This window comes from Aureococcus anophagefferens (assembly GCF_000186865.1).
Source record: "Aureococcus anophagefferens unplaced genomic scaffold AURANscaffold_44, whole genome shotgun sequence".
NCBI classification, from domain to species: domain Eukaryota; class Pelagophyceae; order Pelagomonadales; family Pelagomonadaceae; genus Aureococcus; species Aureococcus anophagefferens.
This window is the reverse complement of record NW_008705599.1, coordinates 167,275-190,236: the sequence shown is the minus strand read 5'-3', so window position 1 is coordinate 190,236 and position 22,962 is coordinate 167,275. Positions and strand designations below refer to the sequence as shown.

The 22,962-nt window shown below is 71.3% G+C and overlaps 4 protein-coding genes across 4 annotated transcripts; 3 read left to right on the top strand and 1 right to left on the bottom strand.

The window, feature by feature from the left end:
- Positions 1 to 3,444: 3,444 nt before the first annotated feature.
- Positions 3,445 to 9,397, top strand: AURANDRAFT_67617 (hypothetical protein; the record flags this gene model as incomplete). The annotated part of the gene is made up of 5 exons (XM_009043128.1): positions 3,445 to 4,832; positions 4,933 to 6,466; positions 6,760 to 7,869; positions 7,891 to 9,086; positions 9,136 to 9,397. 5 exons carry the CDS (start codon positions 3,445 to 3,447, stop codon positions 9,395 to 9,397), a joined length of 5,490 nt encoding a protein of 1,829 aa, XP_009041376.1.
- Positions 9,398 to 9,546: 149 nt separating this feature from the next.
- On the top strand, positions 9,547 to 14,218 carry AURANDRAFT_67616 (hypothetical protein; the record flags this gene model as incomplete). The annotated part of the gene is made up of 4 exons (XM_009043129.1): positions 9,547 to 10,126; positions 11,257 to 12,223; positions 12,356 to 12,360; positions 13,221 to 14,218. The coding sequence occupies 4 exons, from the start codon at positions 9,547 to 9,549 to the stop codon at positions 14,216 to 14,218; spliced, it is 2,550 nt and encodes an 849-aa protein (XP_009041377.1).
- A 1,667-nt stretch (positions 14,219 to 15,885) lies between these two features.
- AURANDRAFT_2181 (hypothetical protein) lies at positions 15,886 to 17,217 on the top strand (the record flags this gene model as incomplete). Its single annotated transcript, XM_009043081.1, has 2 exons — positions 15,886 to 16,638; positions 16,708 to 17,217. Coding segments are annotated over 2 exons (1,263 nt in total), but the record flags the coding sequence as incomplete, so codon positions are not given.
- Positions 17,218 to 18,876: 1,659 nt separating this feature from the next.
- On the bottom strand, positions 18,877 to 20,451 carry AURANDRAFT_60342 (tubulin alpha-2 chain; the record flags this gene model as incomplete). Its single annotated transcript, XM_009043106.1, has 2 exons — positions 18,877 to 19,931; positions 20,116 to 20,451. 2 exons carry the CDS (start codon positions 20,422 to 20,424, stop codon positions 18,879 to 18,881), a joined length of 1,362 nt encoding a protein of 453 aa, XP_009041354.1.
- Between the last annotated feature and the right edge of the window lie 2,511 nt (positions 20,452 to 22,962).

Sequence of the window (22,962 nt, the reverse complement as noted above, 5' to 3'; positions counted from 1 at the left end):
TTTCTCGGACTTGCGCGCGAGCGCCGGCACGTCGAGCGGCGTCGACACCTGCGACGGCGGCCGTCGGGGAGGAACGAGGAAAGAAAGGGCGGATGGACGTCGAGGGGAAGGGAAAAAAACGCCGGGGAGGAAAAAGGGAAGGAAAGAACACGCCGGGCTCGCGCCTCGCCGGCCGCCTCCAGGCCCCGCTGGAGGACGACGAGGGCCGCGACCCACTCCTGCGCGTCGGCCTCGTCCTTGGCCCGGAGCAGGATCTTTTCGCCCGCGGCCGTCGTGATCGCCAGCGCGCGCGGCCCGGCCTCGGCGACGGCGGCGCCGCGGAGCTCGATGGCCGCCAGGAGGACGGCGCAGCCCTCGTCGCCGTAGTAGCGCAGGTAGTGGCCGCTCGCCTTGAAGTAGCGCTTCTGCCAGAGGTAGGGCGGCGTCTTGGCCCGCTTCTCGAGGTAGCCGGCGGCGTTCGCCGCGAAGCTCGGGGTCTCGGCCACGTCCATGCTCTCCGTGAACTCGCGCTTCTGCACCCCCGTCCGCGACCCGCGCCGGAAGGCCATGGTCGGGGCTGTTTCGTTCCCCGGGAAGACCCAGCCCCAGCCCCTCGAAGCTCAACAAGTTTGCGTGCCGTCAACGTCGCCGCGGGGATAGCTCGGGCTGGGAAGCGGCGAAGCGCTCCACGATGGCCAAAAAGAAGAGCAAGACCGCGAACCTGCAGAAGCTCGGCTTCAAGGCCTTGGAGTACCTGCGGCCGGTGGTCTACTACGGCTTCATCCCGGCGGTCATCCTCGTCGGCATGCGCACGGAGCCGCGACCAAGGTGCGTGCCCCAGCGCGGCGCGCGGCACCGCGGGCGGGGGCGCCGGGCGGGCGCGCGCGCCGACCGCGCGCGCCGACCGCGCGCGCCGACCGCGCGCGCGCGCATGCGTACGCCGTCGCCCCGCGCAGCATTCGCGACCTCCTGACCATCACGTGAGGGCCGCGCCGCATCGCTTCGCTCGCTCGCTCGAGGCGCCCGGCGCGGGACCGACGCCTGCCCCAGCGCTGGGGATCGATGGATGTGTTGCGCATCGCGGTGTGCGGATTCGACGGCCGTCGTTTCTCGAGGGACGGCGCGCGCGTCGGGCCGCGCTCTCCGAGGGGCGGCGCGCTCGCCGCGGGACGGGGTCGTCGTCTCCGACGGACGCGCTAGCGGCCTTTAGTCTTCACACGCCCGTGATTACGACTAGACTATGACGTCGCCGGGGTAGCGGTACTCGACCGGCGGCGGCCGCATCCAGTCGCCGTCCCAGCCGAGCCGCGGCGCGTAGGCGTAGCCCATCTTCTCGCAGGCCGACCGGAGGTAGGCGGGCTCGAGCATCGTGGGCATGAGGGACCAGTGCGCGATGTTCTGCACGGAGGGCTTGGGCTCGCCCATCTCGCCGAGCTGGATGCCGTACGCGATCTTCGCGCGGAAGAGGTTGTACTCGGGCTGCCAGATGATCGATTGGAGCTCCTCGAAGATGGCGCGGCAGCCCTCGTTCTTCATGTCGTCGCAGCCCGAGCACATGGCGTGCGTCCCGCAGTCCGCGGTCCAGTTGACCTCGTCCTCGTCGATCACCGGCGTCTTCTCCTTCGAGTTCTCGTCGCCGAGGCGCCGCGCGGGCGGCTGCGGGACGTAGGTCCCGGCGCAGGTCTCCTCGAGGTTCGCGAAGGCGCCCATGACGCAGGTGGCGGCCCACGAGTCCTCCGGAGACTCGCACGCCGCTCCGCAAATCTCCGCGCACGCGGTGCCGGCCGCGCAGAGCTGGGGGCAGAAGAGCGTGTAGTCCGGCTTGCCGCAGTGGTAGGGGTTGAAGTCGAGGTCGTCGAGGTAGCCGTGGCAGTAGAGGTCGAGCTCGTACTCGCCCGAGCCGAACGACGCCACGAGGACGGGCTCGAGGTCGTCGTCGGACGCGGGCTCGTCCGTCCCGAAGTACTCGGTGCGCGTGTCACGCTTCGTGTACGACGTGAAGATCGGCAGGAAAACGACGAGGCACGCGGCGAAGAGCACGAGGTAGCCCGTTCGCCGATTCAGGTATTTCGACGGCGGCGCGCCCCCGGAATTCTCGGCGACGCCCGGCCGAAGCAGCGACGACTCGCTCTCCTTGAGCTCCTCGTACCCCGTCGAGCCGTAGTGCATGACCAACACCGTCGGAACGGCGCGACGCGCTCAAGGCGCGGGGCGACGACGACGAGCTGCGCGGATGGGGGACTCGAGAAAGGCTGCCCCCGATGACGTCAAAAGGCAAAGTGAATGATTTCAATGTGCACACCATCTACTGCATCATCGGTGCTCTGAGGCAAATGGATTAACATGGGCGAGGCCGCTGTCCCCGACGGACGCGCGAGCGCTCTTTGGTCTTTCAAACACTCGTGGTCACGCCGTCGGGGTCGCGCGGTGCTCGGCCGGCGGCGGCGGCGGCCGGTCGCCGTCGAAGCCGGGCCGCGGCGCGTAGGCGTAGCCCATGTTCTCGCAGGTCGGCATGAGGTAGTCGGGCTCGAGCATCATGGGCATGAGGGACCAGTGCGCGATGGCCGCGACGGAGGGCTTGGGCTCGCCCATGGTGCCCATCTCGATTCCGTACGCGATCTTCGCGCGGAACTCGTCCAAGTCGGGCAGCCCGATGAACGACTGGAGCTCCTCGAAGATGGCGCGGCAGCCCTCGTTCTTCATGTCGTCGCAGCCCGAGCACATGGCGTGCGACCCGCAGGACTGGGTCCAGTTGACTTCGTCTTCGTCGATCTCCGGCTTCTTCTCCTTCGACTTCTCGTCGCCGAGGCGCCGCGCGGGCGGCTGCGGGTCGTAGGTCCCGGCGCAGGTCTCCTCGAGGTTCGCGAAGGCGTCCATGACGCAGTAGGCGGCCCAGGAGTCCTCCTCGGACTCGCACGCCTTTCCGCAAACGTCCGCGCACGCGGTGCCGGCCGCGCAGAGCTGGGGGCAGAAGAGCGTGTAGTCCGGCTTGCCGCAGTGGAAGGGGTTGAAGTCGAGGTCGTCGAGCCAGCCGTGGCAGTAGAGGTCGAACTCGTACTCGCCCTCGCCGAACGACGCCACGAGGACGGGCGCGAAGTCGTCGGAGTCGCGATCCTCGGGCGAGGGGACGTACTCGTGGCGCGTGTGCCGCTTCGTGTCCGACGTGAAGATCGGCAGGAAAATGACGAGGAACACGGCGAAGAGCACGAGGAAGCCGCAGTAGCGGGGCAACAGGGAGCGCGTTCGCCGATTCACGTTCAGGTACTCCGACTCCTTCGGCGGCGCGCCCCCGGAAATCTCGTCGAAGCCCGGCCGGAGCAGCGGCGACTCGCTCTCCTTGAGCTCCTCGTACCCCGTCGAGCCGTAGTGCATGATGGCGTCCGGGTCGCGTCGAAACGTGAGACGATTGTTTCTCTCGAGTCAGTCGAGGGCCGGGCTCGCAGGCAAGGTGCTGCGCCAACGCCGATGATGGCCGAGCTGCCCATGAGCTGCCCGCCCGCGCCCGCGCCGCCGGAGGACGCGCTCACAAAACCGTCGGACCAGCGCGACGACGCGCTCGCGCAGCTGCTCAAGGCGCGGGGCTACGACAGCCGCGGCTTCCACCCGTCCTGCCTCCGCGTCGTGCGCCACCGCATCATTCAGCGCCTGGCGGTGCTGGGCGTCGACGTCCCGGCGAACGCCGACGGCGTCGCGGCCTACGCGGCACTGGAGCGCACGGCGGCGGAGGACGCGGCGCTCGACGGCCTCTTGCGCATCAATTTCACGCAGTGGAACCGGAACCACGTCTTCGACTTCTTGCAGGCGCAGGTCTTCCGCCGCGTCGCGGACGCGGCGCGCGGCGCCGGCGACGCCGTCGTCCGCGCGTGGTGCGCGGGCTGCTCCACGGGGCAGGAGCCCTACGCGCTCGCCGCGTACTGGCGGCGCTGGGCGTCGTCGGGCGCGGGCGCGAGGATGGGCGGCCAGCGCGACGTCGCCGTCGACGCGACGGACCTCGACGGCGACTCGCTGGCCGTCGCGCGCGCGGGCCGGTACCGCCTCGAGATCGCGTCGCCGGGCGACAACGCGGCGAGCGTCGACAGCTTTTCAGACCTGCCCGAGGACGTGCGCGCGGCGCTCTTCGCCGTCGGCCGGGACGAGTCCGACGGCGCGGAGGCGGCGACGGTGAAGCCGCGGTTCCGCGGGAGCGTGACGTTCTCGTCGCTGGATCTGCGCAAGGTCGAGGGCTTGCGCGAGGGCGCCTACCATCTCGTCTTCTGCCGCCACAGCGGCTTCATGTACCTGGCGAGGGCCGAGCGCGCGAAGCTCCTCGAGGCCATCCACGCCGCCACGGCGGATCAGGGCTTTTTGGTCGTCGGCCACGACGAGCGGCTCCCCGCCGGCGGCGCGCCTTTGTTCGAGCCCGTCTTCGAGGAGTGGGGCGTCTACCGGCGCCTCGCCGCGGAGGCCGCGGCCGTCGACGACGACGACGACGACGAGCGCAGCGACGACGGCGCGACGTTCCGGGCGCTCTACGACGACAGCGCGGCGCTCGACGGCCTCCGGCGCGAGCGGGAGGCGCTCGCGCGCAAGGTCGCCGACGTCCTCGGGAGCCGGGGCCTCGGCTGCTCGTTGAAGGACATGAAGCGCCGCGGCGTCGACGCGAAGGCGCTCCTCGCGGACCTCCGCGCGCGGCGCCTCCTCGTGTCGCGGTCCATCGACGAGCGCGCCGCGCGCATCGTCGACGTCCAGACCGCCGCGGCGCCGCGCGTCGCGCCGCCGCCGCCGCCGCGCCGGGGCTCCCTGCCGCCCGTCAAGCGGCGGCGGCGACGCCAGACGAGCGCCGCCGCGGCCCGCGGCCCGCGACGGCGCGCGTCGTCCGCGTCCGAGGGGTCCACGTCGCGATAACGTTGAACTGCACCTGAACCAAAGAGCCGAGCCGATGGGCCTCCCGCATGCGATCCGATAAGGAAGCAGCCATCGAGTGCCGATGAGCCTCCTGCGTGCGATCCGATGCGTCGTCGTCGCGGCGCTCGTGCCGCAATGCTCGTCGACGGGCAAGGGTCCCGTCGGGATCTACGCCATCGATGCGCGCTACGTCGTGATCGCCGACTCGAATATCAACGCGCTCCTCGTCGTCGACGCGAAGCTCGGCGGCGCCGTCGGCGCGCTGTCCTGGCCGCTCGACAAGAACGGCACGCGCGTCACGGCGGCCTCGGACCCGCAGACCTGGGTGTCGCTGACGGGCGTCGCGTCCTGCCCGACCTGCGGCTTCGCGTACGTCACTTCGAACCACGGCGCCGAGTTCTGGCGCGTCTCGCTGCCCGAGCCGCTCGCGGCCATGGCGGCGCGCCGCGACTTCGCCGGCCTCGGCAACGCGTCCGTGGCGCCGCTCGCCTTGGTCGTCGACGGCGCGAACCTCACGCACTCGGGGAAGCTGCGGATGGTGCGGGTCTCGGCCGACGGAAGCGCCGGGTACGTCGCGCACCTCTCCCGGGGCGTCTTCGCCTTCGACCCGCGCCGCACGGGCGCGGCGATGCCCGCGAAACGGATCCTCGAGGCCGACGGCGCCGCGGGGCTCCAGTTCGCCGACGACGAGAACGAGCTCCTCGCGACGACGATGGGCGCCGTTTTGGTCCTGAAAACGCGGAACGCGTCCGCCGCGCCGCGGGCCGTGAAGGTCCAGTCGGCCTGCAACGGCCACCACGCGCGCGACGCCGTCAAGGCCGACGGCCTCTTCTACGTCATCTCCGGGCCCCAGCAGGGCGCCGGGTGCAAGGGCCTCTTCGAGGTCGGCGAGGCCTGCCGGCTCCTCACGGCGCGGACCCGGAGCGTGAACTGGGTCGACGGCCCGTATTCGGCGGCGCACTTCTCGCGGCCCCACGCGATGACGCGGCTCCCGGGCACGGACCTCATCGCGCTCACGGACATCGACAACAGGGCCGTGCGCCTCTACGCGTTCCGCGGGCCCGCCAAGGGCGAGGTGACGACGGTGCCCTACGACGACGGCCTCTGGCGGCGCCTCCTCGGCGGCGCCCCGCGACCGCGGCCCGCGCGGCCGCAGGTCGGCGCCGCGGCGCCGCGCGCGCGCGACGGCGGAGCGGCCGCCGAGGCCTGCGCGGGCCGGGGGCTCGCGCTCTGCGGCGTCGCGGACCTCGCGGCGTCGGACGCCTGGGCCCGCGACCTCCGGCGCGCCGGGGCGACGATGACGACCACCACGGCGACGGCGCTCGCGGCGAAGGCCACGGCGCGCGCGCGCGACTTCCTCGGCCTCGGCGCGGGCGCGCCGGGCGACGCGCCCGCGGCCCCGGCGCTCTGGACGAGCCAGCGCTGCGCGTCGTGCTGGCTCCACTGGCCCGGCGAGTGCCCGGCCACCGACCACGACAAGAACTCGAAGTCGTACACAAAAGCGACCTGGGGCCACGACCGGCGCCTATTGGCCCGCGCGGAGCGCGACGGCGCGCTGCGGTACGAGTGCCGCAACGCGGCCAAGCCCGCGCTCACGGCCGACGTGTGCTGTTAAACGTGTTGGTAAGACATACTGGGGCTCGCGTCTCGCGTGCATGTGCCGCGCAAGTCCGCGCAAGTTAACGCGCATGTTGCCGCGCCTCGATCTGTGGAGCAGGTCGACCGTGCCGAAGTCAAGCATCGTGTTTCATGGGAGGCGAAGAGAAGGGCTGCCCTTACGCCAGCATGGGACGCCGTCCCGTCGCCGCGGCTCTGCTCTGCGCGATCGTCTCGGCCCTCCCGGCGCTGCGCCCGCGGAAGAACACGATCGCCTGCGCGGACCCGCTCGCGGCCCAGGACTTTACGCTGAAATACGTCGGGGGCCTCTGGACGGACCAGCTCGTCGACGGCGGCAACGGGTCCTGCGCGAACATCAAGTGGGTCAACTTCAGCCCCGACGACCCGCACAACGCGAACAACACGCAGTTCCACTGGCACTTCGTCGAGACGTCGCGGAAGCCCACGGGGCCGATGTCGCTCGTGCAGCTCCACGGGTACCAGGAGTGGCTCCACGGCAACCTGAGCGAGGCGGCGAACCCGGCCGACGAGCTCGCGGACATGCACATGACCCTCGCCGCGGGGTCCTTGGACCCCTTCGCGGAGCTCTACCGGCGCGACGGCGTGCCCTTCTCGCCGCGCGCGCGCTTCATCCCGGCGGAGAACCTCACGCTCTACAGCGTGCTCGTCGAGATCCCCCACGGCATCCTCGTGGAGATCGTCAGCGACACCTTCGCGTCCTACGACGGGCCGACGGTCGCGTCCGGGGCCGACGACTGCGCGCCGCGGAAGATCCCGACGGCGAACGCCGCGTACTTTTCGCGCCTCCGGACCATCGAGCCCTACGGCGCCGAGTCCCTGCCGCCCGTCTGGCCCTACAGCATGTCCTACGCCTCGACGACGCCCGCGGAGGCCGCGGCCTTCGTCGAGCGGCACATGGGCGGCCTCGTCGTCGACCAGGAGCTGCCCGCGGCGTGCGGCGCGGAGATCGCCATCGGCCTCAACCACTTCGTGGGCTCGGACCCCTACCCCTTCTACATCCAGTGGCTCCACCACCCCCGGGCGAAGCGCGGCTACATGGACCTCGCGGGCATCGAGGCCTACCTCGAGGCGCTCCACGGCAACCTCACGGAGGACAACTACGACCAGTACATGGACGACCACCTCGGCATGGAGGCCGTCGTCCGCGGCGACGACAGCTTCGGCGCCTTCGTCGGCGAGTGGCGCGACGCGAACGTCGAGTGGTTCCACCGCATGGCCTCCTGGGACGGCGTCGACTCGTTCCTCGGCGCGCCGGGCGGCGTCATCCTCGAGACCATGGTCGCCGAGGCCAACGGCACGCGCTTCGACCTCCCCATCGTCAACTGGGACATCTGCTCCCCGCTCCCCGCGCCCCTCCCGAAGATCCCCGTGCCCGGCGCCGCGCGCTAGGGCCGCTTCAACGTTAACTTTTGTCTCTTTGAACACAAGCTGCCCCTCGGCTTCGTGTGGTTGCTTCGAGAGACGAGGTGGGCTGCAGCCGCGCGCGGGGACACGACCGACGGGGACCGCCCGCGGGGCCCCTCCCGAACCATGCGGCCCCGGGCCGCGACGACGAGCGGCGACGACGCGTACCACGCCCACCGGAGCGGCTGGCACAACCTCTGCCGCGTGGACCGCAGCAATTCGACGCCGATGATGCACTTCGACGGCCGGGGCGGGCCGGCGACGCCGCCGCGGCCGCTCCGCTTCCGGAAGTCCGCGGCCGTCCCGCCGCGGGTCGCCGAGTACGAGGACGCCGCGACGGCGCCGCCGCGCGAGCGGCCGCGGCGCAAGAGCGCGTCCGTGCCGCCTCCGAGCGCGGCCAAGTCGAGCTCCGCGGCCGGCGACGACGAGCTCGCGTCCTCCGACGCGGATTACGACGTCGACGTCGTCCTGGGGAGCCCGGCGCGGCGCCGGGCCGACGACGACGCGACGTCGTCGTCGCTCTTCGCCTTCTTCCGGAGCCCTCTCCGCCGCGCGCCGGCGCCGCCGGACCCGCCGGACCCGCCGAGCCCGTCCGAGGCCGTGTCGCCCAAGCAGGAGCGCATCATCGAGCTCAGCCGCGAGTTCCCCTCGCCGCCGCCGCCGCTCCCGGCGGCCGAGGCCCTCGAGGACGCGGAGCCGCCCGACGGCTGCGAGGTCCTCGCCGCGCCCGCGCGCGACGGCGACGACGCGCCCGCGCCCGCCCCGACGCCGCCCGACGCCGGGCCCGAGCCCGTCCCCAAGAGCCCGTCGGCCGACGAGCCGGCGTCGCCCAAGGCGCGCGCCGTCGACGACCTGCCGCGCCGCGAGGACAGCCTCGCGAACCTGGCCTCGCTCGAGCGGCAGCCCGTGAAGATCGTCGTCTCCGTGCACCGCGCGCGGCAACTCTTCAACGTCGGCGCGCCGGCGAAGGACATGAACCCCTACTGCATCGTGTCCTACGCGGGCTTCGAGATCAAGTCGCGCCACGAGCCCGCGACCGCGGACCCGGTCTGGAACCTCGACGCGATGCTCGACGTGCTCGTGCCCTTCCGCTCCGACGACGACTCCGTCGTGCGCCTCTACTTCTTCTCCGCGCGCACGGTCTTCGCGGACCGCATGCTCGGCAAGCGCGGCCCCGCCGCGTCTCCCTTCTTTTCCGTTCCGTCGCTCGACCGCGCGCGGCCCTCGCAGGCGCGAGATCGCGCTGTCGACGCTCTTCGACCCCGCGAAGCACTCCGTCGAGGGCACGCACCAGCTCATGCGCCGGACCCAGCTCCCCATCGTGCCCTGCGACACGAGCGAGCAGGACGGCCTCAAGCACACGCAGTTCAGCGGCACGCGCCAGGTCCAGCGGAAGTTCAACCCCTTCCACGACAACAAGTACCTCTACGGCCACGACCTCGGCACGGCCGACCTCTCCGTCTTCGCCATATGCTCGGACTTCCGGTCTTAATGTTTTACTTGCAGTTTTTGGTGAAGTTATATTGAAGCTTGTGGCAATCGATGCTCGAGCTCTCAGGATCACCGCACGGCCTGACGGCCCAGATGAAGAGCACGTAAACGAGTAGATAGATGAGTACCGCCGAGATCGAGCTCTCGGCCATGGACACGACGTCGCTGGCGCTCGAGGTGCGCGCGCTGCGCGCCGAGCTCGCCGAGGTCCGCGCCAAAGGCGAGGGACAGCAAGCGCAACCCGTGTGGTTCGCGCGAGGGGCGCCCTGGGAGCTGCTGCTTGTGGTCGTGCTCTGCAACATCTACTGGCACGACTGGGCCAACGCCTACGTCGACGGCAAGCTCGGGCTGCGGCGCGTCGAGCTTCGCGGCTCGTCGAGCACCATCGACCCCGCGCCGCTCGTCATGCTGCTGCCGCTCGCGATGCTGGCGTTTTGGGACTGCCGCTACAACGCGTCGAAGCGGCTCATCACGTGGATCCCCGATCTCTACATGAACTACGCGCTGCGCGTCGCGGGCGGCTACGGCATCGTCCAGGTCCTCGCGCAGGACCTCGGGCTCAAGAGCGGCATCAACCAGCGGAACATGATCCAGCATCCGGCGGTGCAGTTCCTGATGCTCTGGGGCGGCGCGTTCAGCCTGACGAGCTACCGCAGCGAGGGCATGGTCTCCGTGCTGTTCTACTTCGCGCTGAAATACAACGTGTCGAGCAACGCGACGTCGGCCGTCTGTTTCGAGGACGTCTAACGGCCCTAGTATGGAACACGAGGGGATCTAGGCTAGACCGCGACGGGCTCCCCGGCGGCGGCGAGGTCCTCGTCGCCGTCCTCCGGCGGCGGCGGCGGCGGCGGGATGAGGTCCGAGAGCGGCGCGGCGGAGCGCTCGACGCAGAGCCGCGGCGAGGGGACGGCGTCCTTGACGTCGAGGTCCGCGACGGCGTGGGCGAAGGCCGGGCCGAAGTTCGCCGTGACCTGGCCCGCCTTGTAGACGGAGACGGCCGGAAAGTACGTGCCCGGCGGGAGCTTGGCGTAGGCGACGCCCTGGTCGACGCCGTTGACGAAGAAGCGCACGTAGTTGGTGGCCGACACGTCGCCGCCGTCGGGCCGGGCGGCCTCGTCCGGCGGCTTCTCGTCGTCGAGGTCCTCGGCCGCGCCGTCGCCGAAGACGATCATGCAGCCGACGACGTCGCCGGGCCCCCACTCGGACCCGTAGCCGTCCAATCGGTTCGACGCGTGGACGAGGGCGCCCGCGACGTCGCGGTAGGCGAAGCTCCAGCGGTCGTAGCCCACGGGCGCCTGGAGCGGCGCCTTCTTCGTCGCCCAGCCGACGCGGTAGTGGCACCCCTCCGGCCGGTCGGTCGCGACGGCGCACTCCCAGTACCAGCAGCCGGCGCTCACGCCGTGGCTACCGCGCGCCATGCGGTAGCCGCCGCCGCCGCCCGTCGTGCCCGTCACCGTCAGGCGGTCGCCGGACAGCGTCAGCTGCGGCGCCTTGTCGCTCGACGGGAAGGCGACGCGCGGCTGCTCGTCCTCCTCCTTGGACCGCCCGAAGCGGCCCTTGCCCGTCTTCGCCTTCTTAAGCGGCGGCTCCTCGTCGATGCCCGACGGCGCGGCGGCGTCGGGTCCCATGCTCCGCGCCGAGGCCTGTGGCGAATTTGTGGCGAAGCCGGATTGATGTTCGCGATGGAGCTCTGTTTGAGGCGACAAAGCAGCATGTTCTCAGTGCTCCTTGTCGCCTGTCTCGCCGCCCGGAGCGCCGCCTTGATCGCGCCGCAGCCGGCGCACTCGCCGGCGAGCTCCGCGACGCGCGCGCGGCGCGGTAGCGCCCCGAAACCGTCCGCCTGCCGCCGTCCTTGCACAGCGCGCCGCGTCCTCGCCGACGACGCCCTCGGCGCCAACGACGTCGACGGCGCCCTCGGCGCGAATGCCCTCAACTCCCTGGACCTCGACGCGCTCGTCGCGGGCGCCGGCCTCCGCGTCGCCGCGGACGCCGCGGCCGACGTCGCCGGCCTCGAGTCGCTCTCGGAGGAGGCGCCGCCGCTGTCGGCGTCGGCGCTGCTGCGCTTCGAGCGCGACGGCCACCTCTGCACGCGAAGTCTGTTGACGGATGACGAAGTCGCGGCGATCGCCGAACCCGTCGCGAGGATCGCCGCGGCCGAGGCCGCGGACGCCGTGCGGCACGCGGAGGCCATGAACGACCTCCACGACGGCGAGCGCGCGCCATTCCTGCAGACCTTCAACGCGCACCGGCGCCACGCGGCCGCGCGGCGCGTCGCGTCGTGCCCGCGGCTCGCGGGCGTCGCGGCGCAGCTTTTGGGCTGCGACCGCGTGCGGTTGTACCAGGACTGCATCTTCAAAAAACGCGCGGGCGACGAGCCGACGAACTGGCACAGCGACCTCCACACGAGCCCCCTCGACACGAACGGCTTCGTGACGTGCTGGTTCCCGCTCCACGCCGTGCCCGCGTCCGAGGAGGGCGGCACGGGCCTGGCCTACGCGTCGGGGTCGCACCGGGACCTCGCGCTGCCCATGTGGTACGGCCAGGACGGCGACTGCGACGGCCGCTACGACGTCGTCGACCACGGCGCCTACGCGCCGGGCGACGTCTCCTGGCACCACGGCTGGCTCTTGCACAGCGCGCCGGAGAACGTCCTCGAGGACCGGACCGCGGTCGCCGTGTCCTTCTTCGCGGACGGCGCGCACCTCATCGACGAGGCGGGCATGCTCTGCGTCAACGACGAGGACGCGCCGTCCTACGAGGCGTGGCTCGGCGACCTCGAGCCGGGCGCGCCCGCGGACCACGCGCTCCTCCCCGTCGTCTACCCGGCGTAAGCATCATGACTGCGGCGTGCCATGCTCCATCCGGCGGCCGTCCGCGGCGTACCATGTCCGACCCGGCTTAGACGTAGCACGTCATCACGGCCCCCGCGGCGGAGAGCGCGTACCACGTCGCCGCGTAGGCCGCGTGGGTCTGGGGCATGACGGCGGCCGTGACGAGGTGGTCCGGCGTGCGCGGCTTCGGGTAGGCCGACGCCGTGCCGTCCGCCGGGCACGCGTTGACGAGGAGCGCGTCGCCGCCGCAGCGGAGGTGCGACCGGAGGAAGGGAAGCTCGACCCACAAGATGTCCTCGGCCGTGTTGACGGGCGAGAACGTGCCCGGCGTCTCGCCGCCGTCGACGACGGCGACGAGGTCGACGCTCCCGCGCGGGCACGTCGCCGCCGGGTCCGCGCCGCGCGGCGCCCAGCCCCGGTTCACGACGACCTCGGAGCCGTCGGGCCGCGTCAGCACCGTGAAGACGAGGTGGCCCTGGGGCGACGTGCCCAGGCCCGTCGCCTGCGTGCCGACGCCCGGCGGCGCGCTCCGCGGGCCGACGACGGCCGTGCGCGCGGCGTCGAAGGTGCCGCGGAGCGTCACGCGGCGGCACCGCTCGTCGAGCTCCGGCGCGTCGTCGGCCAGCGTCGCCGCCGTCGCGCCCGCGGGCAGCGGCAGGGGCGCCGCGGCGAGGGCCAGGCGCCGCTGCTCGAGGAGGTCCACCTTCCAGAAGTAGCGCTGGCTCTGCCAGCAGCCGAGGCAGAAGGTGCCGCCGACGAGGCCGCCGAAGAAGGCGAACTTGGCGACCTTGGCCGCCGGCGTGTCCCAGGCCGACGGCGGCTTCGCCGCGCTCGCGGCGCCGCGCCAGAGCGCGCGCGGTGCCGCGAGCGTGGCGCTCCTGGCGAAGGCATGCATCGACGCAGCCATGCGCTGGCAAACTGGGTTTTTGGCCGACGTTTCCTCCCGCTTGTACTGCAAGTTGTAGCACTGAACGATGGTGGCGCGCGGGGCAGCCCGTCTGCTCCTGCTCGCCGTCGCTTCGGCGCGACCTGCGCCGGCGCCGGCGCCCGGGTCGAAGCGGCTCGTCGTGCTCTCCGGCCCGCGCACGGGCAGCTCGCTGCTCGTGGCCATGCTGCGGGCCCACCGGCGGCAGATCCTCATGCACGGCGAGCCCTTCCACCAGTACGACCTGCGCACGTCCGACAAGGACGGCTTCGACGGCGACGTCGAGGTGCCCGACGACGTCTTCGCCGCGCGGCGCAGCGAGCCGCTCCGGCTCCTCGACCACATGGCCGCGCACCACCGGGGCCGCGAGATCGTCGGCTTCAAGCTCTTCCAGAAGCACATGAGGACGAAGCAGCTGCCCGACTTCCTCAAGTGGGCGACGCACCTCGTCTGGCTGAGCCGGGACAACGAGCTCGCCCAGTACGTCTCCGTGTGCCTCGCGCAGAAGGGCGGCGTCTGGGTCCAGTACGACGAGGCGCGCGAGTCCGCGCGGAACGTGACGCTCTCCGACGACTTCTTCCGGCTGTGGATCCACGCGGAGAAGCAGTTCATGTCCTACGCCCAGGGCATCGTGAGTTTATTGGAGGTCGACGGCGCGGCGCCCGCGGTGCTGCGGCTCACGTACGAGAGGGACCTCTGCAGCCTGGACCTCTACAACCGGACGATGGGGAAGCTCGAGGCGTTCCTGGGTCTGGGGCCGACGGACGCGGCGCCGCGGCTGCCCGTGAAGCAGCACGGCGAGGTGCTCGCGGACCTCGTGACGAACTGGGACGAGCCCTACGTCCAGGAGATCGCCGCGCGCTACGCGCACCTGCCGACGACGTGCGCCAAGCCCAAGCCGACCCTCGACGAGCTCCTCGCCGCGGGCGGCGGCGGCTTCTGGCGGCGGCGCCTCGACGCGGACGACCCGGACCGCGGGCGACGGAAGGGGCGGCGCCTCGAGACGGACCACGGCCTCTGCATCGAGGGCCGCGAGCAGCGGAACGGGTTCGGCGGCGGGATCTAAGCGCATTAGGCCGTGTTGCGCCGCGGCTTGGCGAACTTGGTCCACCACTCGAACTGCTTCCCGTGCTCGCGGCCGACGCCCCGGAGCTGCACGGCCGCGAGGAGCCGCTCCGGCAGCTCGCGGGCGTGCCGCGCCTCGACGGCCACGGCGACGTTGACCGTGCGGTCCTGGAACGACGGCGCGACCGTGTGCACGGCGAGGCGCTGGGCGGGGTGGAACTTGAAGCCGTCGACGTCGAAGCCCGCGACGTCGCCGAAGCCGTCGTGGAAGTAGATCTGGCCCGGCTCCCGCACCAATAGCGGCCGCGCGTTGTAGGGCCGCAACAGGCTCGGCAGCGTCTCCGCGTCGGGCACGCCGCAGAAGAGCTTGAAGCGGCTCCGCGTCTCGCCGACGGCGTCGCGGGCCTCGCGGCGCGCGTCGCGGCAGAACGTCGCCCAGAGCCGGAGCGCGGGGTCCTCGATGGCGTTCACGGCGAGCTTCAGGTTGAGCTGGCCGTAGCCGTGCTTCGGCGCCGTGCGCGCGAGCTCCGCGTGGGCCCAGGCGCTGAGCTCGCAGGTCACGCAGAGCTGGTGGCACGCGCCGTCGTCGTCGTCGCCCTTAAGCGCCGGGACGATGACGTTCAGGACGAGGATCGACGGCACGAGGCCCTCGAGCGGCGACTTGCGGCCCGGCTTCGGCGGCCGCAGGGCGTGCTTGACGACGTCGACCTCCTTCTTCGCGGGGGACGTCACGATATCGACGTGGACGACGTCGTAGACGGCCGCCGCGGACGGCTTCTTGAGCTCCAATAATTTCGTCATGATCGTCTCGTTGCGCCCCACGGGCGGCGCGTCGTAGCCCCTCTGGCGCACGTTGAAGAGGCCCGCGGCGCCCGCGTCGCACCACGTGCCCGACTCCGGCGGCGCCGTAAAGGGCCGCTTCGGCAAGTTGGTGAACCCGCAGCGGTCGCGGCCGTCGAACTCGGGCTCGGCCGTGTTGAGCACGTGGAGCTCCTCGTCGTCGTGGACGACGGGCGTCTCGGGCGTCTTATGTTCTTCGACGACCCAGGCGCCCGTATGCTTCTGCTGGACGCTGAAGGCGTTGTGCACGCCCGTCGCGCGCGCGAGCGACTTGCGGACGCCGCGCGCGACGCCGGACTTCCGCGCGTCGCCGTCGGAGCTGCGGCGCGGCACGCCCGCCGGCGGCTCCCTGCCGTCGTTGACGACCCAGGAGGCGTCGACGTCCTTCTGCTGGCTCGAGAAGGCGTTGTGGAGGCCCGTGGCGCGGGCGACGGACTTGCGCACGGCGCGCGCCGGCGACGCGAGCGTCGCCGGCGCCGGCGCCGGCGTCGGACCCTCCTCGATGACCCAGCTGCTGTCGACGTCCTTCTGCTGCGCGCTAAACGCGTTGTGCACGCCCGTCGCGCGCGCGATGGACTTGCGCACGCCGCGGAAGCCCGACATACCTCGCCAGATGATGATTTTTTCGGGGCTGCTTTGTGACTTCAATACTCTTCAATGTCGCCAAGGTGTAGTTTCCGCCCGCGGCGAGCTATGAAGAGCGCTCTGAGTTTGAAGTTGGCTCTAGTGCTAGCCGCGCAAATCGCTCATGGCCGCCTCGGCACGCAACCCACAGCAGCAACGGCCATCCGACCGCACACGGCGGCGTCGGACCTGCGCGACGCGAGCAAGCGCATTTTGATCATGACGACGGCGTCGGTGCCCTGGCTGACGGGCACGGCCATCAACCCGCTGCTCCGCGCGGCGCACCTGACGGCGGGGCGGCCCGACGGCGCCGTGACGCTCTACCTGCCCTGGCTCGAGCCGGAGCGGCAGCACGAGGTCTACAAGGACATCCGCTTCGAGACGCGCGGCGACCAGGCGCGGTACGTGGCCGCGTGGGTCCGGGACACGGCGGGCATGGCCGAGGCGGCGGAGAAGCTGCGCATCGCCTTCTACGACGCCCACTACCACACGCCCCAGGGGTCCATCTACCCCATGGGGCGCACCGTCGAGGCGCTGCCGCGCGCGGACTTCCGCCGCTACGACGGCGGCGGCGGCGCCGAGGCGGGCGCCTGGGCGCCGGACGTCGTCGTCCTCGAGGAGCCGGAGCACCTGAACTGGTACTCCTTCGTCGACGGCGACGCGTCGGCCTGGCGGTCCCAGGGCCACGTCGTGGGCGTCGTCCACACGCACTACGTGTCCTACGCGGCCACGGAGCGCGCGTGCGGCGGCCTCTTAGGCGAGCTCGTGCACCCCGTCGTCGGGCCCTTCAAGGCCATGATGGCCCTGCTCATGAGCCGCTGGATGACCAACGGCCACTGCCACCGCATCGTCAAATTGTCGAACACGCTCCCGCGCGTCGGCAACGACGACGCGGAGGTCGTCTGCAACGTCCACGGCGTCCGCGGCGCGTTCCTCGACGTCGGCGAGGGCCGCAAGGTGCGCCAGCCCTTCCTGAGCGGCGGCGCCCTCCCCGCGGCGGCGTCCAACCCCTGGGCCGAGACGGAGGCGCGAGGGACGGCGGGCACCGAAGGCGCCTACTTCATCGGCAAGCTCATCTGGCAGAAGGGGCTCGACGACCTGGGCCGGCTCCTCGCCCACACGGCCAGGGAGTTCGGCGGCACGTTGCCCGGCGGGCCCGTGCACGTCGTCGGCGACGGGCTCCACCGCCACGACGTCGCGAGGTCGTTCGCGAAACGGAAGCTCCCCGCGGTCTTCCACGGCCGCCGGGACCACGCGGAGCCCCTCTGCCAGGACTTCCGCGTCTTGGTCAATCCGTCGAAAACGGAGGTGCTCTGCACGACCATCGCCGAGGCGCTGGCCATGGGCAAGTGGGTCGTCATCCGCAAGCACCCGTCGAACGAGTTCTTCTACGACTTCCCGACGTGCCTCCCCTTCGAGACCAAGGCCGAGTTCGCGACGCACTACGCCTTCGCGCTGCGCCACGAGCCGCCGCCCCTCAGCGACCGCATGCGCCGGCGCCTGTCCTGGGCCGCGGCGACGGACCGGTTCTGCGACGCCGCGGCGATGCCCGAGACGCCGCTCCGGCGCCACCAGAGGCTCGCCGAGTACCTCCACTGCCACATCATGGGCAAGGGCCGGCGCGGCGACTGGATCCGCTCCATCGCGGGCGCCGGCTTCACCGTCGGCCGCCAGTCCAAGTACGTCCGCGAGCGCCAGGGCGGCGGCGACGCGCCTCCCGCGGCGGCGGACGCGCCCGTCGAGGTCGCGGTCTAAGCCTCGTGTATTGCCACACCGACCCCGCCGGAGAACCGACGCTCGTGCGTCGAAGTGGGCTTAGGTCGCGTCACGGCGCGGCGGCCGGCGCGGGCGCGGGCGCGCTCCGCACCTTCTTCTTCGAGATGCCCTTCTCGTTGATGTTGCAGAGTTCGGCCGCGATGGTCTGGAGCCACTCGTTCGCCTCCTTGAGCGCCGCGACGACCTTGCCGCCGGGCGAGTCGAAGGCCGCGGGGCCGAACGCGTCCGTGTCGTTCTGCCGGCCGAGCCACGTGCCGTCGCCGAGGAGGTACTCCCAGGCGTAGTCGCCGGCGCCGCGGTAGCTCCGCATGCCCGTGCTCGGCATGCGCAGCAGGTCCTCGTCGCCCGCGAAGTGCGCGAACGACCCCGCGTGCTCGACGTCGTGGTAGAGCTCGCCGGAGGCCTCGTGGTCGGCGACGATCTTCATCTTGTCCAGGGGCACGGGCTCGCCCCAGTCGAAGCAGTTGAAGGGGTGGCCGTCGCCGAACTCCGCGAGGACTTTGATCGTCCAGCGCCGCGCCGCGTGGTCGTACCTGGGCAGCAAAAGGGTGATTCAACGTCGCTTCAACGTGAGTGTTCCGCGCGCGCGCGTTCCGGAAAAAGCATCCACGCTTCGAGACCGTTCCGAGAGATGATCGCTCGTCCAAGAATTAGCCGAAACGAGCGGAAAACGGCCGAGATCGGAGCCTTTGAAGTTGGGAATTTCGCTCTCTTGTGCTGCCCTGGGTCGTACTCGGCGATCTTGCCGAAGACCATGGTCGTCGACGGCTTCAGGCCCGGCATGCGGTTGGGCCCGTCCGTCGCCCGCAGCCGCACGGCGGCGCCCACGGGCGGCACGACGAGCTGCTCGATGAGCGCGGGCATCGCGTAGTACTCCGCCTCAACGACGAGGCGCGCGCGCGCGTCCGCGGGGAGGCGGTCCGTCACGGACCGCGGCAGGCCGTTGTTCCGCAGGTGCGTGAGGACGTAGTGGAAGAGCTCGCCGTCGCGGTCCACGAAGAGCGCGCCGCCGTCCTCCTCCCTGCCGTCGAAGTTGAGGCGCGCCTCGAAGTAGCCGCTCCCCGTCGCGAGCGTCGACCGCGTCGTCTTGTGGCGCACGCCGCCGACGTCGAGGACGATCGACCCGTCCGACTGCGTGAGCGAGTCGTCGCTGCGCGTGCGCTTCATCGGCGCGGGGCGGGCGGCGCGAGCCGACGAGCCTCCTCCCGAGGGGCAGCCGTCGTCGGAGGCTTTTAAATGCGCTTCAAGGCGGCGCGTTTACCTAGAGCCTACAATAATTATTGTACTTAGCCGCCATCCGACGCCCGCGTCGTCGCCAAGGTAGCTGCCCGCGCGCCCCAAAAAAAGCCAAGAATAGAATTCACCCGCGCTTAGATCGACTTGACCGGCGGCCCGGGCCGGGTGTGGTGGGTGGCTTTCGCCTAGTACTCCTCGCCGAAGTCCTCCTCCTCGCCCTCGCCCTCGGCGGTCTCGGCGCCGACCTCCTCGTAGTCCTTCTCGAGGGCCGCGAGGTCCTCGCGGGCCTCGGAGAACTCGCCCTCCTCCATGCCCTCGCCGACGTACCAGTGGACGAAGGCGCGCTTGGCGTACATGAGGTCGAACTTGTGGTCGATGCGCGAGAGCGCCTCGGCGATGGCCGTCGTGTTGGCGACCATGCAGACCGCGCGCATGACGCGGGCGAGGTCGCCGCCGGGGACGACCGTGGGCGGCTGGTAGTTGATGCCGCACTTGAAGCCCGTGGGGCACCAGTCGACGAACTGGATCGTGCGCTTCGTCTTGATGGTCGCGACGGAGGCGTTGACGTCCTTGGGGACGACGTCGCCGCGGTACATGAGGCAGCACGCCATGTACTTGCCGTGGCGGGGGTCGCACTTGGTCATCATGCCCGCGGGCTCGAAGACGGAGTTGGTGATCTCCGCGACGGACAGCTGCTCGTGGTACGCCTTCTCCGCCGAGATGACGGGGGCGTACGACGTGAGCATGAAGTGGATGCGCGGGTAGGGCACGAGGTTGGTCTGGAACTCCGTGATGTCGACGTTGAGCGCGCCGTCGAAGCGGAGCGACGCCGTGAGCGACGACGCGACCTGGGCGAAGAGGCGGTTGAGGTTCGTGTACGTCGGGCGCTCGATGTCGAGGTTGCGGCGGCACACGTCGTAGAGGGCCTCGTTGTCGAGGCAGAAGGTCACGTCCGTGTGCTCGAGGAGCGCGTGCGTCGAGAGCACGGAGTTGTAGGGCTCGACGACGGCGTTGGAGATCTGCGGCGCCGGGGAGATGCAGAAGGAGAGCTTGGACTTGCGGCCGTAGTCGACGGAGAGGCGCTCGAGGATGAGCGAGCCGAGGCCGGAGCCCGTGCCGCCGCCCGTCGCGTGGAACGCGAGGAAGCCCTGGAGGCCCGTGCAGTTGTCCGCGAGCTTGCGGATGCGGTCGAGGACGAGGTCGACGATCTCCTTGCCGATGGTGTAGTGGCCGCGGGCCTGGGCAGCACAAGGGTGCGAAAGGCTCCTCTCTCGGCCGTTTTCCACTCGTTTCGGCTGATTCTTGGACGAGCGATCATCTCTCGGGACGGTCTCGAAGCGTGGATGCTTTCCGGAACGCGCGCGCGCGGAACACTCACGTTAAAGTGACGTTGAATCTCTCTTGTGTGGCCCTGCCCCGCGCGTAGTTGTTCGCCGCGTCCTCCTTGCCCGAGATGATCTGCTCGGGGTGGTAGAGCTGGCGGTACGTGCCCGTGCGGACCTCGTCGCACACCGTGGGCTCGAGGTCGACGTAGACCGCGCGGGGGACGTGCTTGCCGGCGCCCGTCTCCGAGAAGAAGGTGTTGAAGGCGTCGTCGCCGCCGCCGATGGTCTTGTCCGAGGGCATCTGGCCGTCGGGCTGGATGCCGTGCTCGAGGCAGAACAGCTCCCAGCAGGCGTTGCCGCCCTGGATGCCGCCCTGGCCGATGTGGATGCAGATGCACTCGCGCATGGTGGAGAAGGTGGGTGTGAGGCGGGAGAAGAGAGGTTAGAACGACGACGGATGAGGTCGACGCGTTGTTTGGTTTTAACTTTTGAGGCGGTTGCGCCGGCGCGGCTGGAATGATATACTGGAATGATATAGATCGGCTGCAGTAAAGGGGGTGTCAACATTCATGCTCCTTTAGCCCAGCGATGTGAGACCAGATCCTGAGATCGTGCTCGAGCACACACGAGCACCGCGCGCATTGTCAGCATCTACGAAACCCACGCGCACAGACCCACGGTCAGCACCTTACCGACCTCAACTCGCACCATGCTCGCGCGAACCGTCCTCCGCGCCGCGCGCGCCGCGCCGCGCCGCGCCTCCCTGGCGACGACGTCGCGCGCCGTGTCGTCGCTGTCGTCCTTCGTATCCATGCCGCCCCGGACCGAGTACGACATCATGGCCGCCATGGGCTGCGACCACCACGAGGGAGCGCTGGAACAGATCTTCGCGCGCCTCGACGAGAACGGCGACGGCGTCCTCCAGCCGGACGAGCTCCGCGCGGGCTTCCGGAGCGCGGGCCTGGACATCGCCGACGACGCGCTCGCGAAGCTCGTCGCGTCCTACGGCGACGAGGAGGGAAACCTCCAGATCGCGGGCCTCCTCGACATGTTCAGCGCCGTCAAGGAGCACCGCTTCCACTCCTTCGACGAGGACGCGGCCGCGCCGGACGCGGGCGTCGTCGCCGACGCGGCGACCGCGCGCCACTACGTCTTCTGCGAGATCGACCACTTCGAGGGCGCCATCGACGCGGCCTTCAACGACGTCGACGACAACGGCGACGGCGTCATCCAGCCCGAGGAGCTCCTGCGGGCCCTCGAGAAGCTCGACGTCGACGTCTCGCCCGCGAAGCTCGACCAGCTCTTCTCGCTCTACGACGCGAACGGCGACGGCGTCTTGGAGCTCGTCGAGTTCGCGACGCTCGTCGCCAACCTCACGACCGAGGACTGCCGATGATGGCCATGCGAGAAGCCCAAGGACGCGAGCATGGCCGACATCGACGCCGAGCCCGAGTGATGGGCACCCCGAAGCGATAAGACCCACTCTTCCTCCTTAGTAGGGGACGAGGTGGGCCGTGTCCTCCGGGGGCGGCGGCGGCTTCCGCGGCGGCGCGGACGCCGGCGGCGGCGGCGGCGTCGCCTCCGGCGGCGCGACGGGCGCGAGGGGCCGGCGCTGGTCGCGCGCGGCGAGGTCGGCTTTGAGCGCCGCGCGCTCCGCGTCGAACTCCGCGCGGAGCCGCCGCTCCTTGCGCTCGTAGATCTCCGTGAGCCCGAGGAGCTCCGCCTCGACGTAGTCGAGCGCCTTGCTCTTCTCCGCGAGCTTGCGCTCCCAGGCCTCCTCGTCCGCGACGACGACGTCGCCCCGGTCGCGGAGCTGGCCCCGCAGCTCCGCGACGACGCCCCGGAGGTGGATCTCCGCGTCGACCTGCGCCGCGAGGCGCGCCTCCGACTTGTCCAGGTCCTCGCGGAGCAGCTCGCGCTCGTCCGCGAGCGCGTCGCGCTCGTCGCGGAGCGCGTCCTCGCGGCCCGCCTCGGCGTCCTCGCGCAGCCGGAGCTCGTCGAGGCGCCGCGTCAGGTCCTCGACGCGCGCGCCGCGCGCGCGCGCCTCGTCCGCGCTGCTCTCGGCCGCGGCCGTCGCGGCTTCCGCCAGCGACGCGTAGCGCCGGGCGCCCGCGCACGCCGCGCGGCCCGCGGCCTCGGCGGCGGCGAGCGCGTCGCGCGCCGCGGCCTTGAGCGCCCGCGCCTCGTCGTCCCGGTCCCGCTCGAGGCCCCGCACCGCGGCGGCCCTCCGGTCGCGTTCGAGCGCCGCGGACCGCTCCGCGCCGTCCGCGCGCGTCCGCGCCTCCGCGAGCTCGGCCCGGACCTCGGCCATCGCCGCCTCGCCGCGCGCCTCGCGCGCCGCGGCCTCGTCGAGGCGCCGGCCCTTGTCCGCGAGCGCGGCCTTTTGCGCGCGGACGACGTCCGCCAAGTCGCCTGGGCAGCAAAAGGGTGATTCAACGTCGCTTCAACGTGAGTGTTCCGCGCGCGCGCGTTCCGGAAAAAACATCCACGCTTCGAGAGCGCTCCGAGAGATGATCGCTTGTCCAAAAATCAGCCAAAACGAGTGGAAAACGGCCGAGATATGAGCCTTTGAAGTTGGGAATTTCGCTCTCTTTTGCTGCCCTGGAGGTCGCCCAGCGCCGCGCCCATGTCCTCGCAGCGCCGCTCGCTCGCCGCGGCCGCCGCGCGGCCGTCGGCCGACGACGCCGCGGCGCGCGCGAAGGCGTCGCGGAGCTCCGCGAGCTGGGACCGCGCGGACGCGTCGCGCGCGCGCGACTCCTCGGCGGCCGCGGCGAGCGACGCCGCGCCGCGCCGCGCCTCGCAGCGCGACGCCTCGAAGGCCGCCGCCGCCGCGGCGGCGAGGTCGTCGCGGTCCAGGGCCGCGGCGTCGCCCTGGGCGCGCTGGGCCTCCGCCGCGGCCGCGGCGCGCGCCGCCGCGGCCCGGCGCGCCGCGGCGGCCGCGGCG